Raw genomic sequence first — 26,159 nt, 5'->3', positions numbered from 1 at the left:
AACAGAATACGCATTTTATATAGCGGTTTGTCTGGATTTCTTAGGCCAGCCAAATAAACTGCTTTTTACCTGATGCTGCCAAGGGTTTTGGAAAGGTTACAAGACTGGCCTCAGAGGCATTCTGAAGATCCTGCAGTCGAGCCAAATACTGCTGCTGTCCCATTGCCTCTTCACCATCCAAAGGCCTCTTCTGAGGAATCCCTTGTTTTTGAAATGTCAGCTTTAAGCCACCTTCCTAAAATGCAACACATCTGGATTAATGCAAGGCTCCAAGCTACAACATAACATAAAACATCATACCAACTGTTAGTGACTAAAAGTCCAGTAGCAGAACCTTAAAGTTTTAGATCAGTCAGATTTTAGGCAAGAAACACAAGGTTTTAAAGAATTTTCCCCTCATCTATATTGGCCACATACAGATTTTGTTTCAGATTGAATCTTAAGTCAATAAAGAACAAAGAAGGAGTTTGCCCGAATTGTTGTACTTTGAATTAACTATGGGTAGACTTTTACACTACAAAGCTAAAAATGTGCATTACTCGTTTGTTTTAGGGCTCCAAAGAATGCAAAGCTCCGTTCAAATTAATGAATGAGAAAAAAAATAGAAAAGACTTATTGTATGAGGTGTCAATATCACATGCCTGGCCTCTTTGCGAATATCAGAGTGCTCTCTACAGGATTATACAGCGAGTATACAGGAGTACACCATTGGAAACTGAAGGCTCTACACCACCGTCTGTATTTTCTGAATTCAGGTGGGGCGTGGAGTAAACTCCAGTGAAAACGGTAAAAACGCTCCATTATAATGAATTCCCTTAGTATTAATTACATATTGTATCAAAAGGATCAGATAACGGTCTTATTGAAACTGCGCGTAATTATATTCTAAGGGATACATTCATTACTGGCCTACTACAAGGACTGAAACATTAAAATTGAGGCATGACATACGAATGATAGCTATAATTAGAGCTCCAGTAAATAACCGGTTAGTTGATATTTTGTTGTTGAATCAGACATTATCCAGACACATCCTCTAAGTCAGTCACTCCTAAATATGGCCATAGACTCTACATGCTTCATTCATGTTTTTTCCTTGTACTGCTGCCATTGAGGTTAAAAAGATCTGTACTTTGCCATACTAATCCAAGTACCCGGTTCACATTACCATAGGCTACACTAGCCATCCCTGTATTCCTCTACCAACCTGATTTTTACCCAGGATCTCTAGTGAGTTAAAGTGGAAGTAAACTTGTCTGCCTGTGCAGAGAACACAAGAGACTCACCAGGAGCTGGAGAAAAGTTATTTTTTGTCAAAAGCGACTTTGCAAATCTCTTCTGCTAAAATACCTTTACTTCCTGGTGAAGCATTTAGTTCTGCTTTAAGCTAACCAGAGAGAACAGCTTTTCATGTGTTTCAACAATCTTTTTTTTCTTCCTTTAGAGAAGCATTTCAAAAAAATGAATAGACTGGTAGAAGTGAACTGATTTTTTCAAAAGGGTATAAAACATTGTCAGTAAATGATCCTTATATAGGAGTGTTATCAATAAGAACAGTCCCAGAGATATGTTTAAAAACTGCTACATCCTCTGCCACCTCACAGTCGACACCGAGAAGGCATTCAGCCGAGTTAGTTGGCCCTATTTCTAGAAGCTCTTCTCCATCGAATTGGAGTAGGCAACTTCCTCCCCTATAAGATCATGGTGTTTTATGACGAGCCATTGGCACTGTTGGATTATGTCCTGGTGATGGAATACCTGGCCATAACACTTTGTGCCAATTAATTTATCAAAGGCCTCCAGGATTGTGTGGAAAGTCATAAGCTAGCTCTTTTTGCTGATGACTTACTACTGTTCCTTTCACAACCAATCATTAGTCTCCCCACTGTTCTTTAGAAATTCAAATTCCTTGCCGATTTCAACAATTTCAAAGCGTACACTACTAAATGTAAAATTTTAAAAATCACTCTTCCCAAAACCACATGGGTCCACTTACAAAACATATTAACTTTCAAATTGAAATCAAGATTTTATCACCTATCTGGGAACCTATATACCCTTAACTGACCGTCTTAACTAAAATTACTCAAGATCAAAAAATTGTGGTTTGGTAGACTTATTACCCTAAAGATGGATATAGTATCTGGTCTTCAAGGCCATATCCATAATCCCTCCCATCTGCCTTTTCACGTTATTGAGTTTTTGTGGGGGACAAAATGGTTCATGCTCTCGAGACCTAAACATGTTGGCAGAAACATGTTCCCAGACTACAAGCTCTATCACAAGGCAGCTTTTCCCAAAAGACTCGCTGAATGGATTTACAGTGGTTATGTTAAGCGAGTGATCCAACTAGAACAATACCTCCGTTACTTGGATTTTAGAGCTCTCCCTCATGGTTACGCCTGACACCATCCTTAACATGATTCTCTCCCTTACCCGACAAGTCTCCCCTTTTTGTTATGGGACCAGTTTGTACCATCCCTATCTCGTTTACCTGGCACCCTCACTTCCTTATTTGACAAGAATGCCTTTGGCACAGGACTAGAGACTCTTGAAGTGTTTGATTTTTTTCAAGGCATTATGGCCACAACTTTGTCATGTAAAAATACTGAACTCTCCATGACTTAATGACTTTGCATTGACCATAAAAATAACAACAGTCAGACTGGTTTATCTTTATATAACGCCATAGCTTCATCTACAAGCTCAAAAGACACATGCCCCCATTTTTGAAGACCTACTTTACTTAAATCTGCTTCTTTCAAAGCCTTAATGGGATGCCAATCACCAAGCTCTATCTCCATTATACTTACATGATCTTTTCTGGGCCCCCTCCCACACTTCTGGTTCAACTATTGTGGCCTCTGTTAAAAGATGTAACCCTATCACTGCCCAGTTATTGGGAATGTTCAGTAAGCTGGGGTTTGACCATTATCCTTTTGCACCTCTTTCCCCTCCTGCCTCTACTTAATTTCTTTCTTCTTTACTCAACCTCTTCCTTTGTTTGAATTCTGACTAGTGACCATTATACAGTTTTGAAACTGCAAATATAAAACTGAATAAAAACATATCCAAACTAAAATCTGCTACATCACCAACATATCCACTTTTTGTATTTTAAAATATCAAGATTTTTATTTTGTTTGTATCATCTAATTTTTGTTATATCAGGATAAAAAATAATCTTGTCCATGGCCATTCTCAGGGTTGCCTGTATGGAGGAACAAAGTCTGGAGAACCTAGGCAAACAGAAGCCTGACGAAGGCCTACATTTTGCTTGCAGAAAAACGGTCACAAACAATGGGTATTACAAACTGAGCATGAGCAAAAAAACATGCATTGGCAGAGGTTACCTTCTATGAAAACCGCATGTGAAAAAAGGTTTTTCCTGTTATGTAGAAGTTGGTCTCATTGACCAAGTGGGTGTCCTTTAAAACTAAGGGGATGTGGCTGAGCTCAAAGTTTACATGTAAGGTTGTGATTGAAATTAAAATGCATTTACCAGTTTCCATGGATCTAATGGTTGCTCTGTCATTAATAATGGTTGGACATACACTTTAAAGGTAACCTTTGCTTATGTATTATGTGATCATATGCTTCATCTGAATTTTTTAGATTTGTGTCAGATTCACTTTAAGAGGGGAGTTTGGGCAAGAAAAACCTTGCTAACTACACAAGGGAGGCCTAAAGCATATTCCACTTTTCATCCATTAAGTATTTTTTTTAAATTTGTGCCTACTAGCTTTTCACACCGTATACCTATTATATAGTAGGAAGGCTATGTTTAGGCATATTGTGCAAAAGCTTATTACTAACTGCAATAACTGTATACTCTTGGTAGAAAAGCATGTCAGTTTGCCATATATAAAAATGCAGGTCTCTGCGAAGCATGTGGAAATGCATGCTAAAAATATTAAAAACAGCCAGGGAAAAAAACAGAACACACAAAAATGGCGCTTAAAGGCAGTGCAATAAAGAGCACCTTGTGGAAGCATAAAATGGTAGCAAATCCAGAATGGCTGGAAAGTTAGCCATGTAAAATCACAGGTCATATTAATGTTTTGCAGGTCCAAGCACAATGAGCTTAAATTCGGCACAAAAAAAGCAAGATCAACCCCAAAAAATTGGAGGAGTTAAGTAGTAAGAAAAGAGCAGGCAGCCAGTTGGAGAATGAGCATGCTGCACACAGCAACCAGGTCCCAGGGCAAGAGAAAAAAATAAACATACGTCATTGATTTTCACTGTAAACTCCTTTTCTGGTACATGCTTCTTCACCTTTGACATCTGTGGTGATTGGCAGGGTTCAGTTTTGATGGCCACACAGGTGGGGGGCTGTACACCTGATTCACTGTATTCTGTGGCAGCCCCAGGGCTATCTAGTAGTTGATTGGTGTAGAAGGTCACCACTCGGACCCCATCATAGGTTTTTCGTGGCGTAGGCCATTTTCCTTTCAATACTGCTTGGCAAATGCTGTCCAATCTGTTAATTATTACGCGATCCTGCAGAAATACATTTTTTTTAAAGTTAACCTGCTGGTTCTTTGTGTTTTAATTAAGTTAACATTTTAAACATATACTGAAATTCTTAGCAGTAATCAATGCAAATGTAGCATTTATATTTATAGTTCAGGCATGCAAGTTGATCACACCCAGCTTCACAAGATCCACCTCAATGTTAGCATTATCACAGTACATTTACTTACATGGGAAATAAAATCAAACTGCTCCTGTTTAGCACGGTCCTGCTGTATAAGAGAATTAAAGTGCATATCTAGGCAAGACCCTTTGTTTTTATCTTTTGAATAAAGTAGAGAGAAGTTAGACAGCCTATGATTTTTTTTTATTGCTGTATGTGCCCCTATTAGTGAATCACCCCTCTATTTGTATCGGTTACCATTGTCAACAAAAAAGAAGGGAAATCCATAAATTTTAGAGTTGTCTCCAAAATGAATGGTGACACCTGTTCCAGGGTGAACTGCCTAAAGTGGGGAATTTCCCTTATGTTGAGAGATTTCCTCTAAGTTCCTGTTGCATTACTTCAACAGGAAGGGAAAATTCCCCAATGGTACACAGTATGGTCCTGAAAATGAACAGAAACCTGCGTCACAAGCATGCTTCTGGAGATATACTAAGCCAAAACCCGATGAGAACATTTAGCGTCTCTGCCAAACAGTGGCTTTGAAAACAAAATGTCAACGTTGTGAGCAGCTAATTTTATATGTATTGAAGAGTGAATTTTGTGTTTATGTTCTTTGCCCTTGCCATTAAGATGTTAAATGATCACAGGGTGTGTGCAAATGAAAAGTTAATGTTCAAAGGGCCCCTGTACCTCTGGAACCATATTTATGCAAACAGCAAGCAGGCCTTTCACAGTCATGCTGTGGCCTGTTCCTTCCCACTCTTCTCACCTCATTACTGCTGAACCGACCAAGACTCAAACCATCTATGGCCAGCTTTAGGCTGTCCATTACACTTTAAAAAATCTATGGACAGGCTGAATGTATCGATTGTCTTAGGTACAACGAGCATATTGGATTTTTGGCATGTGATTATTGCCACTAGCAATAATCACAGTGTTTTCCTAGCAGAGACGGCTTTCCCCGTGCCCACCTTCTGGGAGAACACAAGAGTTCTGCAGGAGAGATTCCCCCATCAACACTGACTGCGTTGATGGGGGAATCAAGTGATTTCTTTCCTGCAACCCGTGGTTGCAGGAATGAAAATCACACCATCTATCGCCTGCCTTACTATTCAACAGGGAGGCAAAGGCAGTAGAAAGGGGCAGGCTGCAGCAAAACCACATGTATTGAGATTCCATGGCCAACGTGCCCTCTTCATGAAGCTCAAAAGACACACTTTAATGTTCTACTCTTCCTAAGGCATGATTTAATGACAAAATTTTAAATTATAACCTTTTATGACAAAGTATGTTTAGGCAATACTGTTTTATTAGACAATTATTACCAAAGAAGGATAATCACCAAACTGGGGCTCAGTGTTTTGGATCCCAGCCCCTTCACTGTAACCATCATTGTACTGTAAGTAACTGACAATTTACAGCAAGAATAAATGTGAGGGATGTAAAAGTGAATACACATTGGTGTGTACAGTACAGTATATACATGTTCTCACACAAGACAGTGTTCCAGCTTTCAAACTTTTGGATAAAAAAAAAAAAAAAAGGTAGATTTACAGCGTCTCTCATCATAACTACTCACTTAAAGCAGAATTATCATTTTCTAGTGTTCATTACTATTTGCTATCAACAGTCACATACGCTTGCCAATATTTGCTTATAAATGCACTTTATGCCGGCCATGTCATATAATCTAGCTCAGGGGTCAGCAACCCCCGGCCTGCCACTGCTAGATGTCTGGTCTGTCATTGACCATGATTAATTCACTGGCACCCTGCCCTGCAAACACTGCTGTCCTCTTCATTGAATAGCGGTGATATCACAGGGTTGGATGGAGGCAGGAACCACTGGAGTTAACAGGTGATTGGTTGCCGGGTGATCCTAGAAATCGATCACTAGCCTGTTGATGTGAAAAGTTAACCAGAAGTCCTCGCCCCCATCCAGCCCTGTGATATCGATCTCTGTTCTGCTGTACATCTGTGTAAGTTATGAGAGTTCTACCTACACAGTGTGTGTGGGGTGGAGGGGGGCAGAAGACACTATAGGGGGGTACAGAGGACAATATGGGGGGGAAGGGGGGTGGAGGAAGCAGGGGGCAGAGGAAATTTGCTATGGGGGGAGGGGAGCAGAGAACACTATGGGAGTGATGTGAAGGGGGACAGAGGACACTGCTATGGGGTACAGAAAACACTGCAATGGGGGGCCCTATTAAGGACTCCATTACCCCTGGAGACGGGGACCCCTTCTTCAGACCATGCTGGCTGGCAGGGCTGGCGTCAGCCACCCTTGGGTGCCAGGATGGGGGAGGGGGCAATAAAATCCAAATCCCCAGGCACATGCTCCCTCAGGGTGAACTGGCTTTGAATTAGCAAAGCACCTTAAAGTGAGCTAAACCTGTACTATTATTACTATGTTAGGATTATAATTATCTTCATTTATTAGCGGTGAATGTGGCCCTCCATGTATTTACATACATTGAATCCGGCCCTTAAGTGGAAAAAGTTTGCTGACCCCTGATCTAGCTGATTGAGTGACTCTGTAAATATAAGGACTAATTTATCAGGTCTAATTTCACTCATTTGCTTTAGGGCTCATGAAAAAAGGCACTATCGCTCAGAGCATAAAAACCCGGTGGGTTTTTGGGTACAAGGGAGGCACAGGGGCAATGTACAACCACTTCCAGCAGCCTGACAAAATAAATAACAGGTTGAAATACGTGGTGTCTGGACTCTGTTTTGAGAGGCACCTACAGTGGGGACGGAAAGTATTCAGACCCCCTTAAATTTTTAACTTTTTGTTATATTGCAGCCATTTGTTAAAATCATTTAAGTTAATTTTTTTTCTTCATTAATATACACACAGCAACCCATATTGACAGAAAAACACAGAATTGTTGACATTTTTGCAGATTTATTAAAAAAGAAAAACTGAAAATATTACATGGTCCTAAGTATTCAGACCCTTTGCTGTGACACTCATATATTTAACACAAGTGCTGTCCATTTCTTCTGATCATCCTTGAGATGGTTCTACACTTTCAATTGAGTCCAGTTGCGTTTTATTATACAGATTGGACTTGATTTGAAAAGCCACACACCTGTCTATATAAGACCTTACAGCTCACAGTGCATGTGAGAGCAAATGAGACTCATGAGGTCAAAGGAACTGCCTGAAGAGCTCAGAGACAGAATTGTGGCAAAGCACACATCTGGTCAAGGTTACAAAAAAATGTCTGCTGCACTTAAGGTTCCGAAGAGCACAGTGGCCTCCATAATCCATAAATGGAAGACATTTGGTATGACCAGAACCCTTCCTAGAGCTGGCCGTCTGGCCAAACTGAGCTATCGGGGGAGAAAATCCTTGGTGAGAGAGGTAAAAAAGAACCCAAAGATCACTGTGGCTGAGCTCCAGAGATGCAGTCGGGAGATGGGAGAAAGTTGTAGAAAGTCAACCCTCAATGCAGCCCTCCACCAGGCGGGGCTTTATGGCAGAGTGGCCCGACGGAAGCCTATGCTCAGTGCAAGACACACGAAAGCCTGAATGGAGTTTGCTAAAAAAAAAAAAAAAACATCTGAAGGACTCCAAGATGGTGAGAAATACAATTCTGTTCTGATGAGACCAAGATGGAACTTTTTGGCCTTAATTCTAAGCGGTATGTGTGGAGAAAACCAGGCACTGCTCATCACCTGTTCAATACAGTCCCAACAGTGAAGCACGGTGGTGGCAGCATCATGCTGTGGGGATGTTTTTCAGCTGCGGGGGCAGGACGACTGGTTGCAATCGAGGGAAAGATGAATGCGGCCAAGTACAGGGATATCCTGGACAAAAACCTTCTCCAGAGTGCTCAGGACCTTAGACTGGGCCGAAGGTTTACCTTCCAACAAGACAATGACCCTAAGCACACAGCTAAAGTAACGAAGGAGTGGCTTCACAACAACTCCGTGACTGTTCTTGAATGGCCCACTAGAGCCCTGACTTAAACCCAATTGAGCATCTCTGGAGAGACCTAAATATGGCTGTCCACCAACGTTTATCATCCAACCTGACAGAACTGGAGAAGATCTGCATGGAGGAATGGCAGAGGATCCCTAAACCCAGGTGTGAAAAACTTGTTGCATCTTTCCCAAAAAGACTCATGTCTGTATTAGATCAAAAGGGTGCTTCTACTAAATACTGAGCAAAGGGTCTGAATACTTAGGACCATGTGATGTTTCAGTTCTTTTTTAATAAATCTGCAAAAACGTCAACAATTCTGTGTTTTTCGGTCAGTATGGGGTGCTGTGTGTACATTAATGAGGGAAAAAAATAACTTAAATGATTTTAGCAAATGGCTGCAACATAACAAAGAGTGAAAAATTTAAGGGGGTCTGAATACTTTCCGCCCCCACTGTATATTTACAGACAGACGTATTTCCCGAACTTAGGAAATTCATGTCTGGGACATGTCCCTGAACATGCGTCTCTAAAATGTTAGTACTGCTTGTGAGAGCGTCCACCTTCCACGTATTTCAGCCTGTCATTTATGTTGATAGCCTGCTGGCAGCAAGTTATATCTCTGCCTCTCTTGCCCCCAAACATACCCAATTCATTAAAAAAAGCTCTATAAACCAAACTACCCATGTGCATGAGCCCTTCAATTGTTTTTAAGATTTGAAAAGGCTTTTATTTGTGTTTTTGAAAGCATGTGCTGTTATACAAACAAGTAACAATGAATGCGCTATTTAGGCTTATAAAAAAAAACAAAAAAACTATATAAAACTGCATAATTGTCATAAAATTGCGCTAAAAACTTGTTAAAAGATAACAGTATGGCACATGTCAGTTACCTTTGGCCAGTGGGCAGCTGCAAACATATATCCCCCTTGGGTGAGACAGTTTGAGCTTGAGATTCCATTGTCCAGTTGAAAGCTGTCCTGAGTTTCATCCTGTATGGTGCTCAAAGAGGCTACACTCTCTTCATCGTAAGCCTTCACATGGGGCACTCGTTCTACAAGGCAGAGAACATGTCATTAAAAACCGAATACAGGCTAGAAGGAATCAGAACTACAGCTACCCAATTACATGTCCCCCGCCCCCTCCAATCTTCTAGCCCATTTTTTTTCAAGAGTTTTAGACAACCGTCATGTGGCACCCTCAGGTCATCACTTTCCAGAGGAAAGGTTTGTGTTTCAGAACTTTTATTATGGTTACCATTTCTAGTGTAGAGATAAGTGGATATCTGTATTTCAATCAGCGATTTTATTTTGTGTCAATCAAACAGGAAAAGCACAGGGCCACACCTGTATACCACACATGGGCCACAGAAACCTTTACATTTCTACTATGGGCCTACTGATTTGGGGAGAACTATAATTAAAGTAAATTTTTCCCCATCTGTGGGGGATGATATTTCAAGTGCCTTCGGACCGACCAAGTCATTCCAGCAGTGTATTTTTTAGGTTCGTTCCGCCACTTCGTCTCTCGGGATCTACGTACATTCCAAGCCTCTATCTGGTACGGGTTGGGACAGAAAGCAACGTCAGTGATTACCCAGAAGCCTCTATGCGTTTTGCATACATTCATGTGTCATCAGGAAGCGTTCTGATGACGCATGTATGTGAAACGCGTAGGGACATCTGGGTTAATTGCTGACATCGCTTCCTGTCCCAACCAGTACCAGATCGAGGCTTAGATCGCACGCCCATCACAGGAGACAAAGCGGAGGAACAAACCTAAAAAACACACTTCTGGAATGACTCAGTGCTGGTCCAAAGGCACTTGAAATTGTGAGCGTACATTTTTACAATTGGGATGTTTACCTTGTTGGTTTAAATGAATTTTACAACAGCATATTGCGCAATGATGGCTATTTACTTCTTATGAGATACCAAGATTTGAGGAGTAACTGGTGGCAATCTAGTTGGGGAAACACCAGGAAAGTGGAGTGTTTAATTTATCCCAATATGAACCAAAGGCAACTTTTTTTTAGGCTTTGGTGAGTGACCATTGCAGAAGGTTTTGGTGATGCATGAAGTGGTGAAAAGGCTTCTAAAATAGCACGGATGTGATTTTGAGCACACTACGCACATGAGATAGAATTGTTAAGAGGACTTTGGGAAATATTGTAAAAAAAAAACTGTGTTCTGCAGTTTGTGATACTTTTGCAATTGATAATTTAATAATTTTCACTATAACTTTGCACAATAGAGCTATAAAGTTTTGAGGTGTGTGCACATTTCACCCATATTGTTTTCAGTGGTAACATTGTATAAGCACTTTAAGATCAGCGCAGTTACACTTTTTATATGATATTAATTTCCCTCTGACCAAAGGTAGAGAATTTTTAACTGCAGCAGATTTTAATCTAATTTTAGATATAATTTTTGTGTCAGGTGACACATTGTTTTCACTGCTTCTGTAGATGGCACTATAAATCTATGGTCAAGAATGAAGAGAGGTTGTGTCTGTCAATGAATGCAAGAGAAAAATCTTTTACAAAAAACGTACTACATCAACTGGGAGGTGATTCCAAACTCTAACCACTCACATAAAGTACTTCTGTAGTTTGTGAATCTCACAAGAAGAAACTGCCCCTGTAGAACACTGCTTTCTCTGTAACATAGAATTGACTAGTAATGTTCAAAACTTCATATTTTCTCCAGATACCCAAAACCATTCCTCAGATGTGTCCTTTTCTTTCTCATTTCAAACACTTTATCCTCAGAATACTTATGATCAATAGGTACTTTTCCCCTGGAAATTTTCTTGCAGCCTATATAGAACAGCCTTTCTCAACTTTTTTACCCCCAGGGAAATTCTTGAGATGATTTTCAGGTCTCAGGGAACTCATGCTAAAACGAGTTAATTTGTGGGCAGTGGGAAAAAGGCCTTGTACATTTTAGGCTAGTGGTAAAAATGCAACCCTTGCAGACCACTAAAAAGATCATTTGTGTCATGTAGCTGACTCTGCCAAATGGGAGATCAATTAACCACAGGTCAAGGAACCCCTAACAACCTTTTGTGGAACCCTGGTTGAGAATGGCTGCTATAGAAGAAGACAACTACATGCTAGTGCCTACTATTAAAGTAGTAGTAAAGTAAAAAAATTTTTTTAACGGGGCCCTGCACACTAGTATTTTATGACAGACTTCCCTAAAAACACAGCCCTCCAGTGCTGATCTCCCTCGTCCCCGGCAGCTTCCATCTGCGCCCAGTCTTTCTTTCAGGTTTGCGATCTTTGGCCGATTGATTGGCTTTGCTGGGGCAACGTCACTCGTGTATACGCAGAGGAGTCACATCGCAGTGGCCCACAGATCGGGAGGTAAATGTGGTCTGAGCTGCTCATGTGCGGCTCAGATCACATTACTCGCTGACAGGCAGGGGTGAGATTTATGACAGAAGAGACCTCTAGGGTCTCTTCTGTTATATAAACCCTGCCTGTCAGCGAGTTTTGTAACGACTACTTTAAGAGAAGCTTACTGAAAGGCTGTCAACACACAAAGTCCAAGCTGTCTAGCAACTCTGACGAAGTGTTCCCACATTGATACACACCCTAAACGTTAGCATACACTGTATTTGATCAAACAACACGCTACTTACCGCATTTCTGTTCATCTCCATCATCGCTGTCACTGTCTTCAGATGAAGACGATGAAGATGAAGAGGAGGAGGAAGACGAAGAGGAAGATGAGGAGCAGGAGGAGGAAGAAGAGGAGGAAGAACTGGATCCTGAGCGTGAGCAAGAAGAGGAGGAAGATGAGGAAGAGGAAGATCTAGAGGAGCAGGAGGATCGGTTTGAATCTGATTCAGAGTCTGAACTCGAGGCTGAACCCAGTTTGCCAATTCTTTGTTTCTTGGAAGTCAGGTTTGGAGTAAGAGGCTCTGTCCTTGCTGCCACCATGCGTCTGTCTGTCTCTGACTTGACAGCTGGCCTAGGTTCTCCAGTAAGAGTCAGAGGGCCATTTACAAGACTTAGTGCCTCTTCTTTCATTTTCATAGGTTCTTCCTCTGCCATTATAATATCCTCCTTTCCGGCATCATTTTTAAGCTCCTCATTAGGGCTCCCCTTTAGTTCATGCGTTCTGGATTGAGGAGTAAGTGGTGAGGATGACAATGGCAGCTGGTTTGGTGGAACTATAAGAGAAGTAGAGGAGGTTCCTTTATTATGGTTGTAGTTCTTTTGAGATGCCATAAAAGAAAGCTCGGGATCCCGCAAAATATGGTAGTCTGTCCTGCTTACACCATGTTTAGCAGCTCCGATTAACAAATCTCTATCATGTGTACCACATTCCCACCACACAGGCAAGTCAGGGTTTGGTTGGCAAAGTTTTAAACGCTCAAACAGCTGTGGATGACGTATAGCCTGCTCTCGGACCTTCCTCAAAAGCTCAATACGGTACAGAGTTCTGGAGGCTCGCTCCTCTGTGATTGGCTGGATTGATACGGATGTGTCTACCAGGTCTAAAAGAGGGGTTAAAAGGGTTAATTCATATTTAAATGTTTATAAATGTTGCACTTTGGAACTATTTCAGACACTGTTACTCTATAGAAGCTATATTCTCTTCTACAATATAAATACACAATATATTCTCTTTCTACTGTAAAGGGAAATAATAATTGACTGCTTCGAAATAGCACAGAAGTTGTCCCCCCCCCCCCCCCCCAAAAAAAAAAAAAAAAAAGTACAGTATATATATTATACAGTATATATGAAGTGACATCTAACAAATGTTAAATCTTTTTCTCTTAATAGAACAATTTAGAACTGAAAATCTTGGTAGATGGCATTGTTTATTTTAATCAGAAGATAGCTCCGATATGAAAGGGGACCTATGATAAACCTTCGTCTGATAAATGTCTCACAAACTTCAGAGCCTTCATAATTTCCAACAAAATATGTGCAGGGAATTGGCAGGGTAATTGCCAATCTGCCTTGTGGTAAACACAATTATGAAAAGCAGTGTTGATCATCTTACTTCTTATATATAGTAAAACATCGGATTGCGAGCATAATTAGTTCCGGAAACATGCCTGTAATCCCAAAGCACTTGTATAGCAAAGCAAATTTCCCAATAAGACATAATGGACACTCAGATGATTCATTCCACAACCATTTATTCATAGGTTTTTCAATTTATATTCCATAAAAAAAGATTATAACAATGTGATGGCAGCCTCCACAGGGGGATTAGAAGCAAAATCCAGCAGGAGCTACAGAGTATAAAAGAGAAGAGAGGTTCCTCTAAGTGTAGCAACATGGTTAAATTTGATGAAGGTACAACATTTAGCAACTCACATGATTGATGATTAACTACTTCCCACCTGGTCTATAGCAGATTGATGGCCGGGAAGTGGTTCAGTTATTCTGACTGGGTGTCATATGATGTCCAGCAGGATAACATGCTGGCTCTCGCCCGCAGGGCACGCCGCATCTCCAAACGTGGTAAGAAGCCTCTGACAGAGGCTTCTTACCACGTGATCAGTTGTGACCAATCACAGCTGATCATCGCGTGAACCAAGAAGTGCCAGTAAACGGCATTCCTCAGTTCACGCTGACAAGGAGAACCGATCGGCGGCTCTCCCTGTCAGAAGGGGGGGTCTGTGCTGATAATTAGCACACTGATTATCAGCACAGCCCCATCAGATGTGCCACCACAGTGCCCATAAGCTGCCAGTCAGTGCCCCATAGAAAAACAGATGACAATGCCCATCACAGTGGCAATTAGTGCCAACCACAGTGTCAGTGCCCATCACAGTGCCAATGAGTGCCTAGCAGTAAAACCTGTCAGTACCTCATTGGTGCTGCCAATCAGTACCGCCTATCAGTGCCCATCACAGCCAGTCAGTGCCCATCAGTGCCACCTTCCAGTGCCACCTATTGGTGTCCATCAGTGCCGCCCAACAATTCTACATATCAGTGCCAACTCCCCAGTGCCACCTTATCAGTCCCCATCAGTGGCGCCTCATCAGTAACCGTCAGTGAAGGAAAAAACGGAATTGTATTACCGATAAAGAAAAATGTTTTTTTTTTCAAAATTTTTTTTTTTTTTTTTGTTTGTTTAGCAAAAATAAAAACTGCAGAGGTTATCAAATACCACCAAAAGAAAGCTCTACTTGTAGGAACAAAATGCTAAAAAATTTGTTTGGGTACAGTGTAGCATGACCACGCAAACGTCATTCAAATTGTCACTGAAAGCTGAAAATTGTCCTGGTCGGAAATGGGTGAAAGTGCCTTGTATTGAAGTGGTTAAAACAGGCACATCTAAGTATGCAAGCATCCAGGGTAAAGCTGGTCATATAGCCTGTCCTCCACACTGCCGGCTCTCACCGCTGTCATTCTGCAGTGTGTGGAAGGGATGACGTCGATGGCAATGCGGAGGATGGTCTATGCGAACAGCTTTACCCCAGATGCCTGCCTATTTAGATGTGGCTGTTTTCAACATTGACCATGTGAGTTGCTAAATGTTGTGCCTTCATTAAATGTAATCATATTGCTACACTTGGAGGAGCCTCTCTTCTCTTTTATACTCAGTTGTGACGTGACGCAACTTGTTAATCAAGTCAAAATGTATTAAAAAATGTTGCTTGTCTTACAAAAAGCTCTCAAACCAAGTTACTCTCAAACCAAGGTTTTACTGAACTTACCTTCTTTAGAAGGCAACCGACACACCCTCCGACACATTGCTATAAAGGAATAGAGATATTTTTCAAGACTTTCATCTGTCTTCTTGTGTAGTCTGGCCATTGCTCGAAACTTTGTCCAATCAAACTGACCCCTCCCTGGATCAAACACGACACCAAATGTCGAGACAACCCGGTAAAAGTCAGCCTCCTCTCTTCGAGTCCACCTGCATCAACCAAAAACATTCAAAGACTTAGTACTGGTGATGAACCACAACACACAGCAACCAGCTGGTCCCAATGTAGGATCCAGGTAGTTTGGTAAACAATGTGAAAATTCCAATAACACTCCGCAGCCAGTTAGCATTCATATTCCATAAATGACTTTGCTGGCTGTTGCAGATTACTGCAATGTGCACTGACCATTATTAAAAGTGGACTTTTATTTCAATCATATAGTAAAAAAGATGCTGCTAACCTCTGCTGTCTTTCTATTTTTGCAGCAACTTTTGGATTCAAGGAAGCATCTTCATAAGGTGCTTGTGTTACTGTTGCATGAACTGGAAACATTGTTGGAATTTGCTGGATCTGCCTAAACTTTGAAGTGCGCTGGAATGTTGTTATAAGTCGACGAAGGCGCGTGGTCAGTGCTGACTGTGTTGGCCAGTAACCTTTATCACCTTCAGGCACCTGCCCATCTGAGATAAAGAAAAACCAAGAAACAATTTACATAAATTAAAATGAGCATTTTGTGAACTTTATTATGTTACATTTAAAAACATTAGCATATATTGGAAAGGATCCTTTTTAGAGAAAGGCACAAAGACTGCCTGGAAAAAAACCTCTTAAAGAGACGTCACCTTACCCATCCAGGGAAAAACAACCATCATCTCCATTCCTCCCTATTTGCTCCATCTGTGGTCAACAGTACAATATACCCAATGTGTTTGGACATGGAGAAACTGGTGATGTAGAGCTCAGACCCGAGCCAATCCCTAGGATTGTGTGGGTAAGGTCACCGTGCTTTGACACCAGCCAACACCAGATATAATGGTGGCCAAATACAACTGCTCATGGACTGACTTCTGGGCTTATGTAAAGCAGTCCCAAGCTCCCCTATTCCTGAAAGTACTAGGAAATTGCCGATGGTGGCCACAGAAGAAGGATCAACAGAAACAAAGAGAGGGGAATATAAAGTGGTTGGGGACAGTCTTTACACAAACACTGACACCTTGTTCTGAATGGGCAACAGCACATATCTCCTTAAAGAGATAGTGAAATCTTAAAAAAAAAAAAAAGTCCCACTGCAAATAAATGGCATGATGTGCTAGTATGGAATGCTATGCTAGTATTTCACATGTATTGAAAGTACATAAAGTGTATCACTACAACAATTGAATTAATGGCCTAGCTAGATTAGTGCCGAAAAACAACATACAAAATAAATGAATATATAATGGTTGATCTGTGGTACCAACTGTATATCGTGCTCAACAGCAGGTGACAACGTGACTGATATAATGAACTAATCAACACATATATGTTGCACTTGAATATGTCCAAACATATTAACATCAGACATTAAGAAAAAAAAAAGAAAAAAATGTGAATATGAAAAAGTCCTTAGGTGCAAGAAAAAAGTCCCAAGTGTTGAGTCAAAGGCTTGACGATCATTAGACCACCAAAACCAAGGATGCAACGTACAACCCCCAATGTGACAGCACCGCCACCTATGCAGATGTAGGCTTACCAGATAGAACGTATGTTCTTTTGGGTCTGAACTATGAGTCACAAACGCTTTATAATATCAGCACGCAACTGGGCTGTAACTTCTGAAGTTGTGTCCAAACTTTTGAAAGGTCCATCTCCATACAGGAGTAAATGGTGTCAAATTCCAATATTTTAAAAGTGTTTTCAAGAGCTCTGTAAATAAAAAGTGGGGGCAGTGGAGTCCTCCCAACTCCGTTTCGTCTCAATAGATTTTGTCTGGTGTTTTTTCACATGTATTGATTCATGTATGATCACATCTCTTAAATGGTGCACAAAAAAAGGAGATATTTATTGTACTTACAGGTAAGCTTTATTATAAGCTTACAAGTGATTAAGTCTATCCCAATTACTTTGATTATAAAACACAAAATGCTTGCTATGTGCTATAGTAAAAACCTTTTCTGAAGGGATTATTACAAAAAAAAAGTGCAATAAGAACTAAGCAGAAGTACAGAAGTACAGTACTGAGGATTGTTAAAAGGGGAAATTGTACTTTTTAATTAAAAGTGGTTATAGATTTAGCACATTTTTACCTACAGGTAAGCCTATAAAAAGGCTTACCTGTACATAAAATGAATATCTCCTGAACCTGTACGGTTTAGGAGATATTGACCTTGCATGCAGTTGCTAATGTCAGCGGCACATAAAGGTTTAAAGGTCCGGCAGACGCTGCCGGAAAATCAGAGAACCTTGCCGGAAAGAACTCCTGCGCGGGATTATCATGGTGGCTCCGCCCACTCACAGCTGTAAACCCAGAAGAATCGCCAAGGCAACATGTCAGCTCCCTCAGCGATGACCGGTCGCAGTGCAGGAGCTTCGTTCTAAGGTAAGTTTTTTTTATAATGAGCTAGTATGCGGTGCGTACTTGCTCATTAGGCCTTTGCCTTACTTTTTTTCACTAGGCCATACAACCGCTTTAAAGCACACTGCAAAAACTACTATTGGAAATTTTATACTGTACCTCTGATTAGCTTGAACTGCAAGAATATATAAAGTTAACTGCACACCAGGAATGTATGTATTCTTTTCTATTAACATGGATCTTCACATTGTTCTATACCACATGACCCCTTCCTAATGGCAGCAGGAGAATGGTCTATATCTCAAAAATGCTTTTGTATGGAATAATTGTTAATCTATGTGAGTTCTCAGACTAGTAAGTACCAGTAGGGCTTTCTTTTCACCAATTATTAGGTATGCAAGTTCTCATGAAGAAGGTGTCCAAACAGGAATATTATACAGCATCATGTTCTAGAATGGGGTGCCTGCTGCCAAGCACTCTCCAGAGAAATAAGGAGAGGGTGACTAACTGGATGTGAAAATATAAAATCAGACATGAACTAGCATCTTTAGCTAAAAGTGAATCTAGTTTAAAAAAAATCCTATTTAAGTTTGTTGTCCTAACTCAAAAAGTAGCTTCTGTTGCTCTCAGCCTTCTTCGATTTCCTGTTAGAGGGTGTCTACATTTGTTCTCCATGGTCCCATTGTAAGTAGGAACATAGCCACCCTCTATTGCTTGCTCTGGAAAAGGACTAGGAACTATGAACTATGGGATTTGTAGTGTGCAAACAGTGCACATGAATGCAACTAGTGTGCACTACAAATTAGAAGTTTAGGAGCTCAAGAAGGATGTTACAAAAAGGTAGAAAAATACAGTAAGAAAAAATGTAATGAAAAAGATTGCAGGGTTATTATGTAGTGGATGTGTATTAATTATGTTTGAAGAAGGATATTATTTAGTGACACTTTACAGCTCAAATACGGGATAACAAAAATCTGTAGGCAAAGCACACTCGTAAGATTTGTTATCGTTATTTATAATTTAACTTTGCAAAATCGTTATACAAGAACTGGAAGTTAAAAGTAGAAAGGCTTATGGCAAGAACTTACCACCATCTGCTATAACAAGATCACCTGGAGATGAAGCATCATCCTACAAAAAAAAAAAAAAAAAAAAGAAAGCCATGAAAGGCAGATTTATTATACATGTAGGAAAGAAGTCCACTGTCTCCTCTGCTATTGATAAGACCTACATTTTACATTGTTCTACTTTTTATAAATAAGCCAAAATAAATGCTGAAACACAATAGTTATAATGTTATATCTCAGTGTTACCTCCATGTCATCTTTAAATAAAGCAGGAGCTGGTTTGTACTCTGGATCTTCAACATCACTGTAATAAAAAATAATGAGTATTCATTATTCCCTATTCAACTGAAAATGTTTGACCAGCAAGTCCATATGTTGTATTTCCCAACGTACCCATCCATGTAATCATTCGCCCTTTGTTCTGCTGCCACTGCCTTTTCATCTGGCTTTCCAGCTCTTTCCAGGAAGCAGAGTGCTGGGTCTGCCCTGATAGTGTTGTATTTTTCATAACCTGTAGACACAAAAAGAGAAAAAAATGTACTGTCCATTAACAGCACCACTTCAGCACCCGTGGTAAAAATAACACAATCACTTAGGGGGGGAGTGTAAATTGCAACTGGAGGATGCCATACACATATTTAGGGACTCGCAAGGCATTAAAGAGACAGAGGAACTCCATGCCGATTTTACCCTGGTAAAAAAGTAAAGAATACCATTTATTTCAGTTATGGATTTATTAAAGTATAAGTATAGGCAAAACTTTTTTTTTGTTTTGGATAGAGTGGAGAGAGATTAGAACACCTATCAGGTTTTATTGCTGTCTGTGCCCCTGTCAGGGAGATTCACCTTATTTGATTTGTTTGCCAAAAATAAAGGGAAATCCTAAATTTTGGGTTGACACCAGAACAGTAATAAAGGGAAAATCTTCCAACAGGGACATTGGTAACACCCTGGGATTCCCTCATGTTTGGAGGGATTTTCTCACTTCCTGTTTTGGGGATGGGGCAGGAAACAAAAGGAAATCTCACCCTATGGCACACAGATGGGGAAAAGAAAAAAAAGACTGACAGGGCCTATAACCATCCCTTACACTATCCAAAAAAAAAAAAAATAGACATTTTGTCTTTAGTTCTACTTTAAAGGCCATTTCATATATTTTGAATACAGCTAGAAAATGTTTCTGGATCAGACTTGATATCAGCCCCCTGTATTCTCTTGTAAAACACCATAGGAAACGTAAAGTCAACAGTGTTACCCAGTAAAGCTATATTGTACTGCGCAATACTCTCAGTTTAACAATAAAAGCAGAAGAGAGCCCGGTGATGACCTAACTGTGCCAATTCACAAGCTGCGGTGGGCCTTATAACAGGCTGTACTGTTCATTACAATCTGCAGAGAGATTACAGAGTGAGCAATACCGTGTTGTCTGGATACCAAGACTGGCTGTATAGTATCCCAAATCTACACTGTTCAAAAAAATGAAAGGAATACTTTTAAAACACATCAGATCTCAATGGGGGAAAATATCATGCTGGATATCTATATTGCACTGGGTAATGTGTTAGGAATTAAAGGATGTCACATAGTTTGATGGAAATTAAAATGATAATGTCCCAGAGGTGTTCTGAGTAACTGCCTGTCTCCTGGAATCTCTCCTCCATGCTCTTGAGACTGTGCTGGGAGACACAGCAAACCTTCTAGCAATGGCATGTATTGATATGCCATCCTGGAGAAGTTGGACTGCCTGGGCATTGGGGTCCAGGTATCGTCTCATGCTACCAATAGTAACACTGACCCTAGCCAAATGCAAAACTATTAAAAACAGTCAGAAAAGGTGAGTAGGGGAAAAAAAATGTCAGTGGCCTCCACCTGTAAAATTAAAATTACCCCCCTCTGCTACTTAAAGCGGTAGTAAACCCATCCTGTGCTATTTCCACCATATCAAGCTTCCCTACCTAGTGAACTTTTTGGTTTGTGTAAACCGCCTCCTACCTTATCCCTTTCTGTGTAATCTGTCCTTTTCTAATTAATGATGTAATTGGCGCATGTGCATTTAGTTCCATTTTTCTGTCAGTCCCTTCTTGCCGGAAAAATTGTGTTTACATGGCGGGGCTATGTCATTTCCTTTGTCTGACTTCAGCTCTGACATTGTGCGAGACTGTTTCCCATTCACAAGCTGAGCCTTCAGCCAGCAGCAAGCGCTTGGCTTGACAAGTACTATGCGCATGCGAGATTAGGGACATGGAAAGGGAGTAAGGGTGGAAGCAAGAACAGTATTGAACACGGAAGACAGAAGTCAGGAAAAAGAGCTTTATCAAATACAATGGTTTTAAAAGTAATAAGCCTTCATATATTTTCGCTTTGCTGTACAAAACAAGCTGCACAGTGGAGGCAAGGATGATATGTTTGTCATTTAAAAAACATAACAAAAAAAAAAAAACCCTTACAATCACTTTAAGTTCAGCAAAAACGCGTTTTAACAATCTTTGGGACAAACTAAAGACAGACATTCCACCTACCATGCTTATACACCCCTATTAGAAGAGACTTATCGGCTTCAGCATCCCACCAGTCCACAGGTAACTCCGAATGATCTGGCTCAGGAACCCATAGACTGATTTCACTGTATATAATGGAAAAGAAAAAAGTTTTAGTAAAAAGTGAAAATAGATATCTGACCGTAAGGGTGTTATTTAACAATAATTACTTCTATATGGTGTTTGTTGTGGTATGTGCTTGGCTCACAATAGAAAAACATGGTTTGTGCATTTGTATTTTGGGTTACTGTATATTGCCACCTACAGTAGATTGGTACACTAGCAAACAAAGTTGTAAGCCAACATTCACATTACCCACTTCACTACCCAGCAACTCAGTTTCGTATGCATGCAGTACACAGCGCTGGTAAAAAAACACAGAAGGATGGGAAACGGTTTCTCGATTGACTAGAAAAAATTGATTTTACTGTGAAATATTATTTTCTGTCAACCACTGAGGGACACAGGAATTCAGAAGCAGGTCATTCAAAATCTGAATTAGATGAAGATGATGTTTTTTTGACAAGCTGGAAAGTCTGCCAACAATTACAGGAGGCTATAATGATCCACCTGGTGCTCAGACCAGGACAGAAGAATTAAAGATAGGTGTGGGGAATATCATGAACCTAGACTGGTGAACCCAAAACAACAGATAAGCAAGACCCATCCAAAAAAAACACCCAAAAAAGGTGTCTTGGGGTCTGGCAGAAAAGTACTCTACATGACTTGCCTAACCATAAACAAGACATGGTTTTTACAAGTCATCTAACCCGCTCGGTCCATTAAGCAAGCTGTAAAAGCAAGGAACTAAAAATGTTCAACCGAGAACTGAAGAGATCAGGAGAAACCGCCTCAGTAGGCTGCAGATTTGCCACAGAAGTCAGTCCTAGCTCCAGAAGATCGGATCCTGTGAAGGCCTCCAGACATCCTCTATCCCCAAAGAGATTACCTGCAGCAGGATCACAGTGTGAGCTGTATGCTGACATTCAAGGGGAACAAGGATCTTTAACCACTTAAGGACCAAGCCTCTTTTTCAGACTCGGTGTTTACATGTTTAAAACAGTTTTTGTTTGCTAGAAAATTACTTAGAACCCCTTTAACATTATATATTGGTTTTTTTTTCTAATACCCTAGAGAATATAATGGCAGTCATTGCAATGCTTTTTTTTCACACCATACTTGCGCAGCGGCCTTACAAGCGCACTTTTTTTAAAAAAAATTCAATTTTGAATAAAAAAATAAAACAGTAAAATTAGCCCAATTTTTTTGCTATATTGTGAAAGATAAAGTTACATTGAGTAAACTGATACCCAACACTTCAAAATTGTGCCCGCTCGTGGTATGGCGTCAAACTTTTATGCCGATGTAATAGCCCCTAGGAAGACCACTTTCTGCGAAAGAATCAACAAGGGAATTTACCTGATGTTCTCACATGGCGGTTTCTGAAGGGGCGATAGCACCAGGTTAAGATCCCACGGGGGCAAAGGTGGACGCACCGGAGGGACTACATGCTGGACCCCTTGAATAAAAGTGCTTCCTAGAGAGTGAGACTCCAGGAGTCGTTGGAAAAAAACAGCCAAAGCTGATATTTGTCCCTTAATGGTGCTTAAAGCCAATTTCTGGACTACTCCTCGCTGTAGGAACAGCAGGATCCTGGAAACAGAATAGGTGCGCGGATGTCATCCCTTTTCCTCACACAAGGAGATGTAGGCCTTCCAGGTACGATGGTATATCTTCCGAGAAGAAGATTTTTGTGCATAGTTGAAATCACATAGTCCGACAGGCCCCGGTTCCTTAGCACCTGGCTCTCAACAGCCACGCCGTTAAAACCAGCGATGGTAAAGCAGGATGGAGAATCAGACCTTGACACAGAAGGTCTTCTCGCAATGGTAGTCGCCAGGGAGCGTCCGCAACCAGGCGTACTAGGTCGGTGTACCAGGGACACCGAGGCCAATCTGGGGCAATCAGTATCACTGGAATCCCCTCGGCCTCCACTCTGCGGAGCAGATGTGGTAACAGTTTTAGCGGAGGAAAGGCGTAGATCAGTCGGTACTGACCCCATTGAGCCACCAGCGCGTCGGATGTTTCTGCCCAAGGATCTCTTGTCCTGGATATGAATCTCGGCACCTTCCGATTAAGGCGGGAGGCCAGGAGATCCACATCTAGTGTGCCCCACCGCAGGCACAGCAGCCTGAACACCTGCGGATGCAATGCCCATTCTCCTGGGTCCAGCATCTGGCAACTTTGGTAGTCCGCCTGAAAGTTTTTCTACTCCCGGGATGTAAATAGCTGACAAGGCCGGTACATGTCGCTCTGCCCACTGAAGAATGCGAGCGACCCCCCCATGCTGCAGCCGAGCTTCTTGTTCCTCCTTGATGGTTGACATATGCCACCGCCGTGGTGTTGTCTGACTGGAACCTGATCGGATGCCCTCTTAGTCTCGTCAACCATGTGGGGAGGCATAGCCTCATAGCTCGGAGCTTGAGCACATTGAACAGCAACTTGGATTCCTCCCCCGACCAGAGGCCCTGGGTCGACTGTACTCCCAGTACTCCACCCCAGCCGGTTAGACTGGCGTTCGTTGTGATCACTGTCCAATGCAGAGGTAGGAGTGACTTCCTGGACCGAAGTGCTGGGGACCTCAGCCACCAGAGCAGGGAGTCCCTGACTGACTGGCTCACCCGAATCTGCTGATCCAGGGATAACGGAGATTTGTCCCATTTCGTCAATATCTCCCTCTGCAAGACTCTTGTGTGAAACTGGGCGTACGATACCGCCTCGAAGGAAGCCACCATGAGGCCCAGGACTCACATGTAGAAGCGCAGCAACGACCACCTGCGGTTCATCCATAGTTTTACCACGACTCTGAGAGTCTGCAGTTTGTCTAAGGGGAGAAAAACGCTCGCTTCCATGGAGTCCAGCAGTAAGCCTAGGTACTCCAAGTGCTGAGTCGGTATAAGCACCGACTTTTTGAGGTTCAACAGCCACCTAAATTCCAGCAGGGTTTGCATGGTGATCGCCACAAGGTGCTCTCAGGAGGAGATCGTCTAGATAACCTACCACTGCAATCCTGCGTTGTCGCAACAACGCCAAAATTGGAGCCAATTCCTTGGTAAAGACTTGGGTGCTGATGCCAAGCCAAAAGGGAGCGCCAAAAACTGGTAGTGGGCTTCCCCTACTGCAAATCGCAGAAACCTCTGATGCCTGAGGCATATGGGTATGTGAAGGTACGCATCCTGGATGTCCAAAGACGCCAGGGAGTCCCCTTGATGGAGTGCAGGGACTACTGAGCGAACTGATTCCATTCTTAACCTGTGTACTTTTACAAAGCAATTGAGAGCTTTCAGGTCCAAGATTGGACGTATGTCTTCCTTTTTGGGGACTACAGTTTGGAGTAGAACCCCTGGAACCTTTCAGGTTCCGGAACAGGCACTATCACCCCGCGGCTTAGCAGGTCCCTTACTGCCCCCAATAGAGCCTCCCGGGGGGGGGGGGGGCGGGAGTAAGGGTATGCTGGAAGGGAAGAATCTGTTTGGTGGCCAAGAGAGAAACTATCTTGCAGCCAGAGGAAATCAGTTCGCAGACCCATTGATCGGACAGCTGAGAGGCCCACCAGGCTGCAAACTCCCGAAAGCGACCACCCACCCGAGAGATGGGCGGGGGGCATACCTTCATGTGGTAGCACTTTTGCTCGCAGGCTTGCGGTTCGAGGGACGCTTTTGTCCCTCAGCGGTCATCCTGTCAGACTGGGAGCATTTAGCCGAAGTCCCGGACAGACGAAAAAGCCTCTTGAGCGGAAAATGAGGGCCCTTGCCTATGGCATGGCTCCTTAGTTTTCCTGGCCTGTGGGAGCAAGGTACTCTTCCCACCTGTGACATTCTTAATAATGTTATCCCATGAGGCTCCAAAGAGCCACTCATCAAGAAAGGGTAGATCCGTCAAGACTTTTTTGGATGCCTGGTCCACAGATCAGCATTTTAGCCAAATCAGGCACCGCAGCACCACTGCTGACACTGAAGCCCTGGAGAGCAAAGGAAGTGTATCCAGGGCCGCGTCACAAACGTACTTAAGGCCGTGCACTAACTGGTCTGCCATTTCCACACAAACGGTAGTAGCCTGCTGCTTCCCCAATTTGCGGTGAAAATGTTTTGCCCATTCAGTAAGTGTCTGCGACACAAGTGCTGTGGACAGTACTGGTCTTATTGCTGACCCCTCAACCGTAAAAAAGGAACGGGCCACTGCCTCTGCCTTCCTGTCGGTAGGGTTCTTGCATGCAGGAGTCCCCTCTACTGGGATCGCTGTTACTTTGTTTATCCTGGATACTGGGGGGTCCAAGACAGAAGGCTCTCCTCAAAGGGTTAGTGCACCGCCATTCTTTTAGGCACCGAGAAGGTCCGTTGCGGGCTTCCCCATTCCTTGTATATGAACTTATTAAAATAAATCAGATACAGAAACACCTTAAGCCCCGTACACACGAGAGGGATTAAGTCTGACAGACCTCCAAAGGAGTTCCGACGGAGTTCCGACGGAGTTCTGGCGGACTTTTCGACCGAACGGACTTGACCACACACCATCACACCAAACTCCGACGGAGTCGAACGTGATGACGTACGAGTGGATTCGACGTAGGAAGTTCATAGACAGTAGCCAATAGCTGCCCTAGCGTCGGTTTTAGTCCGTCGGAGTAGCACACACACGAGCGAATTTTTCGAAGGGGACCGGGTCCGGCGGAGTTCCGTCGGGAAAAT

At 42.1% G+C, this 26,159-nt stretch overlaps 1 protein-coding gene across 1 annotated transcript in view; it reads right to left on the bottom strand.

Moving 5' to 3' along the window:
* CHD9 (chromodomain helicase DNA binding protein 9) overlaps nt 1–26,159 on the bottom strand; it is a 318,355-nt gene that overhangs the window by 29,605 nt on the left and 262,591 nt on the right. Inside the window, 10 exon segments of the mRNA XM_077458469.1 lie at nt 70–235; nt 4,228–4,500; nt 9,463–9,623; nt 12,215–13,075; nt 15,260–15,462; nt 15,714–15,933; nt 18,896–18,938; nt 19,121–19,178; nt 19,268–19,385; nt 21,394–21,497. Of these exon segments, the coding sequence (XP_077314595.1) occupies nt 70–235; nt 4,228–4,500; nt 9,463–9,623; nt 12,215–13,075; nt 15,260–15,462; nt 15,714–15,933; nt 18,896–18,938; nt 19,121–19,178; nt 19,268–19,385; nt 21,394–21,497 (2,207 nt within the window).

Source organism: Lithobates pipiens, unplaced genomic scaffold (genome assembly GCF_037356315.1).
Source record: "Lithobates pipiens isolate NorthernLeopardFrog02 unplaced genomic scaffold, aLitPip1_a1.2 Scaffold_10, whole genome shotgun sequence".
NCBI lineage: Eukaryota > Metazoa > Chordata > Amphibia > Anura > Ranidae > Lithobates > Lithobates pipiens.
This window is presented reverse-complemented; position numbering and strand designations above follow the sequence as displayed.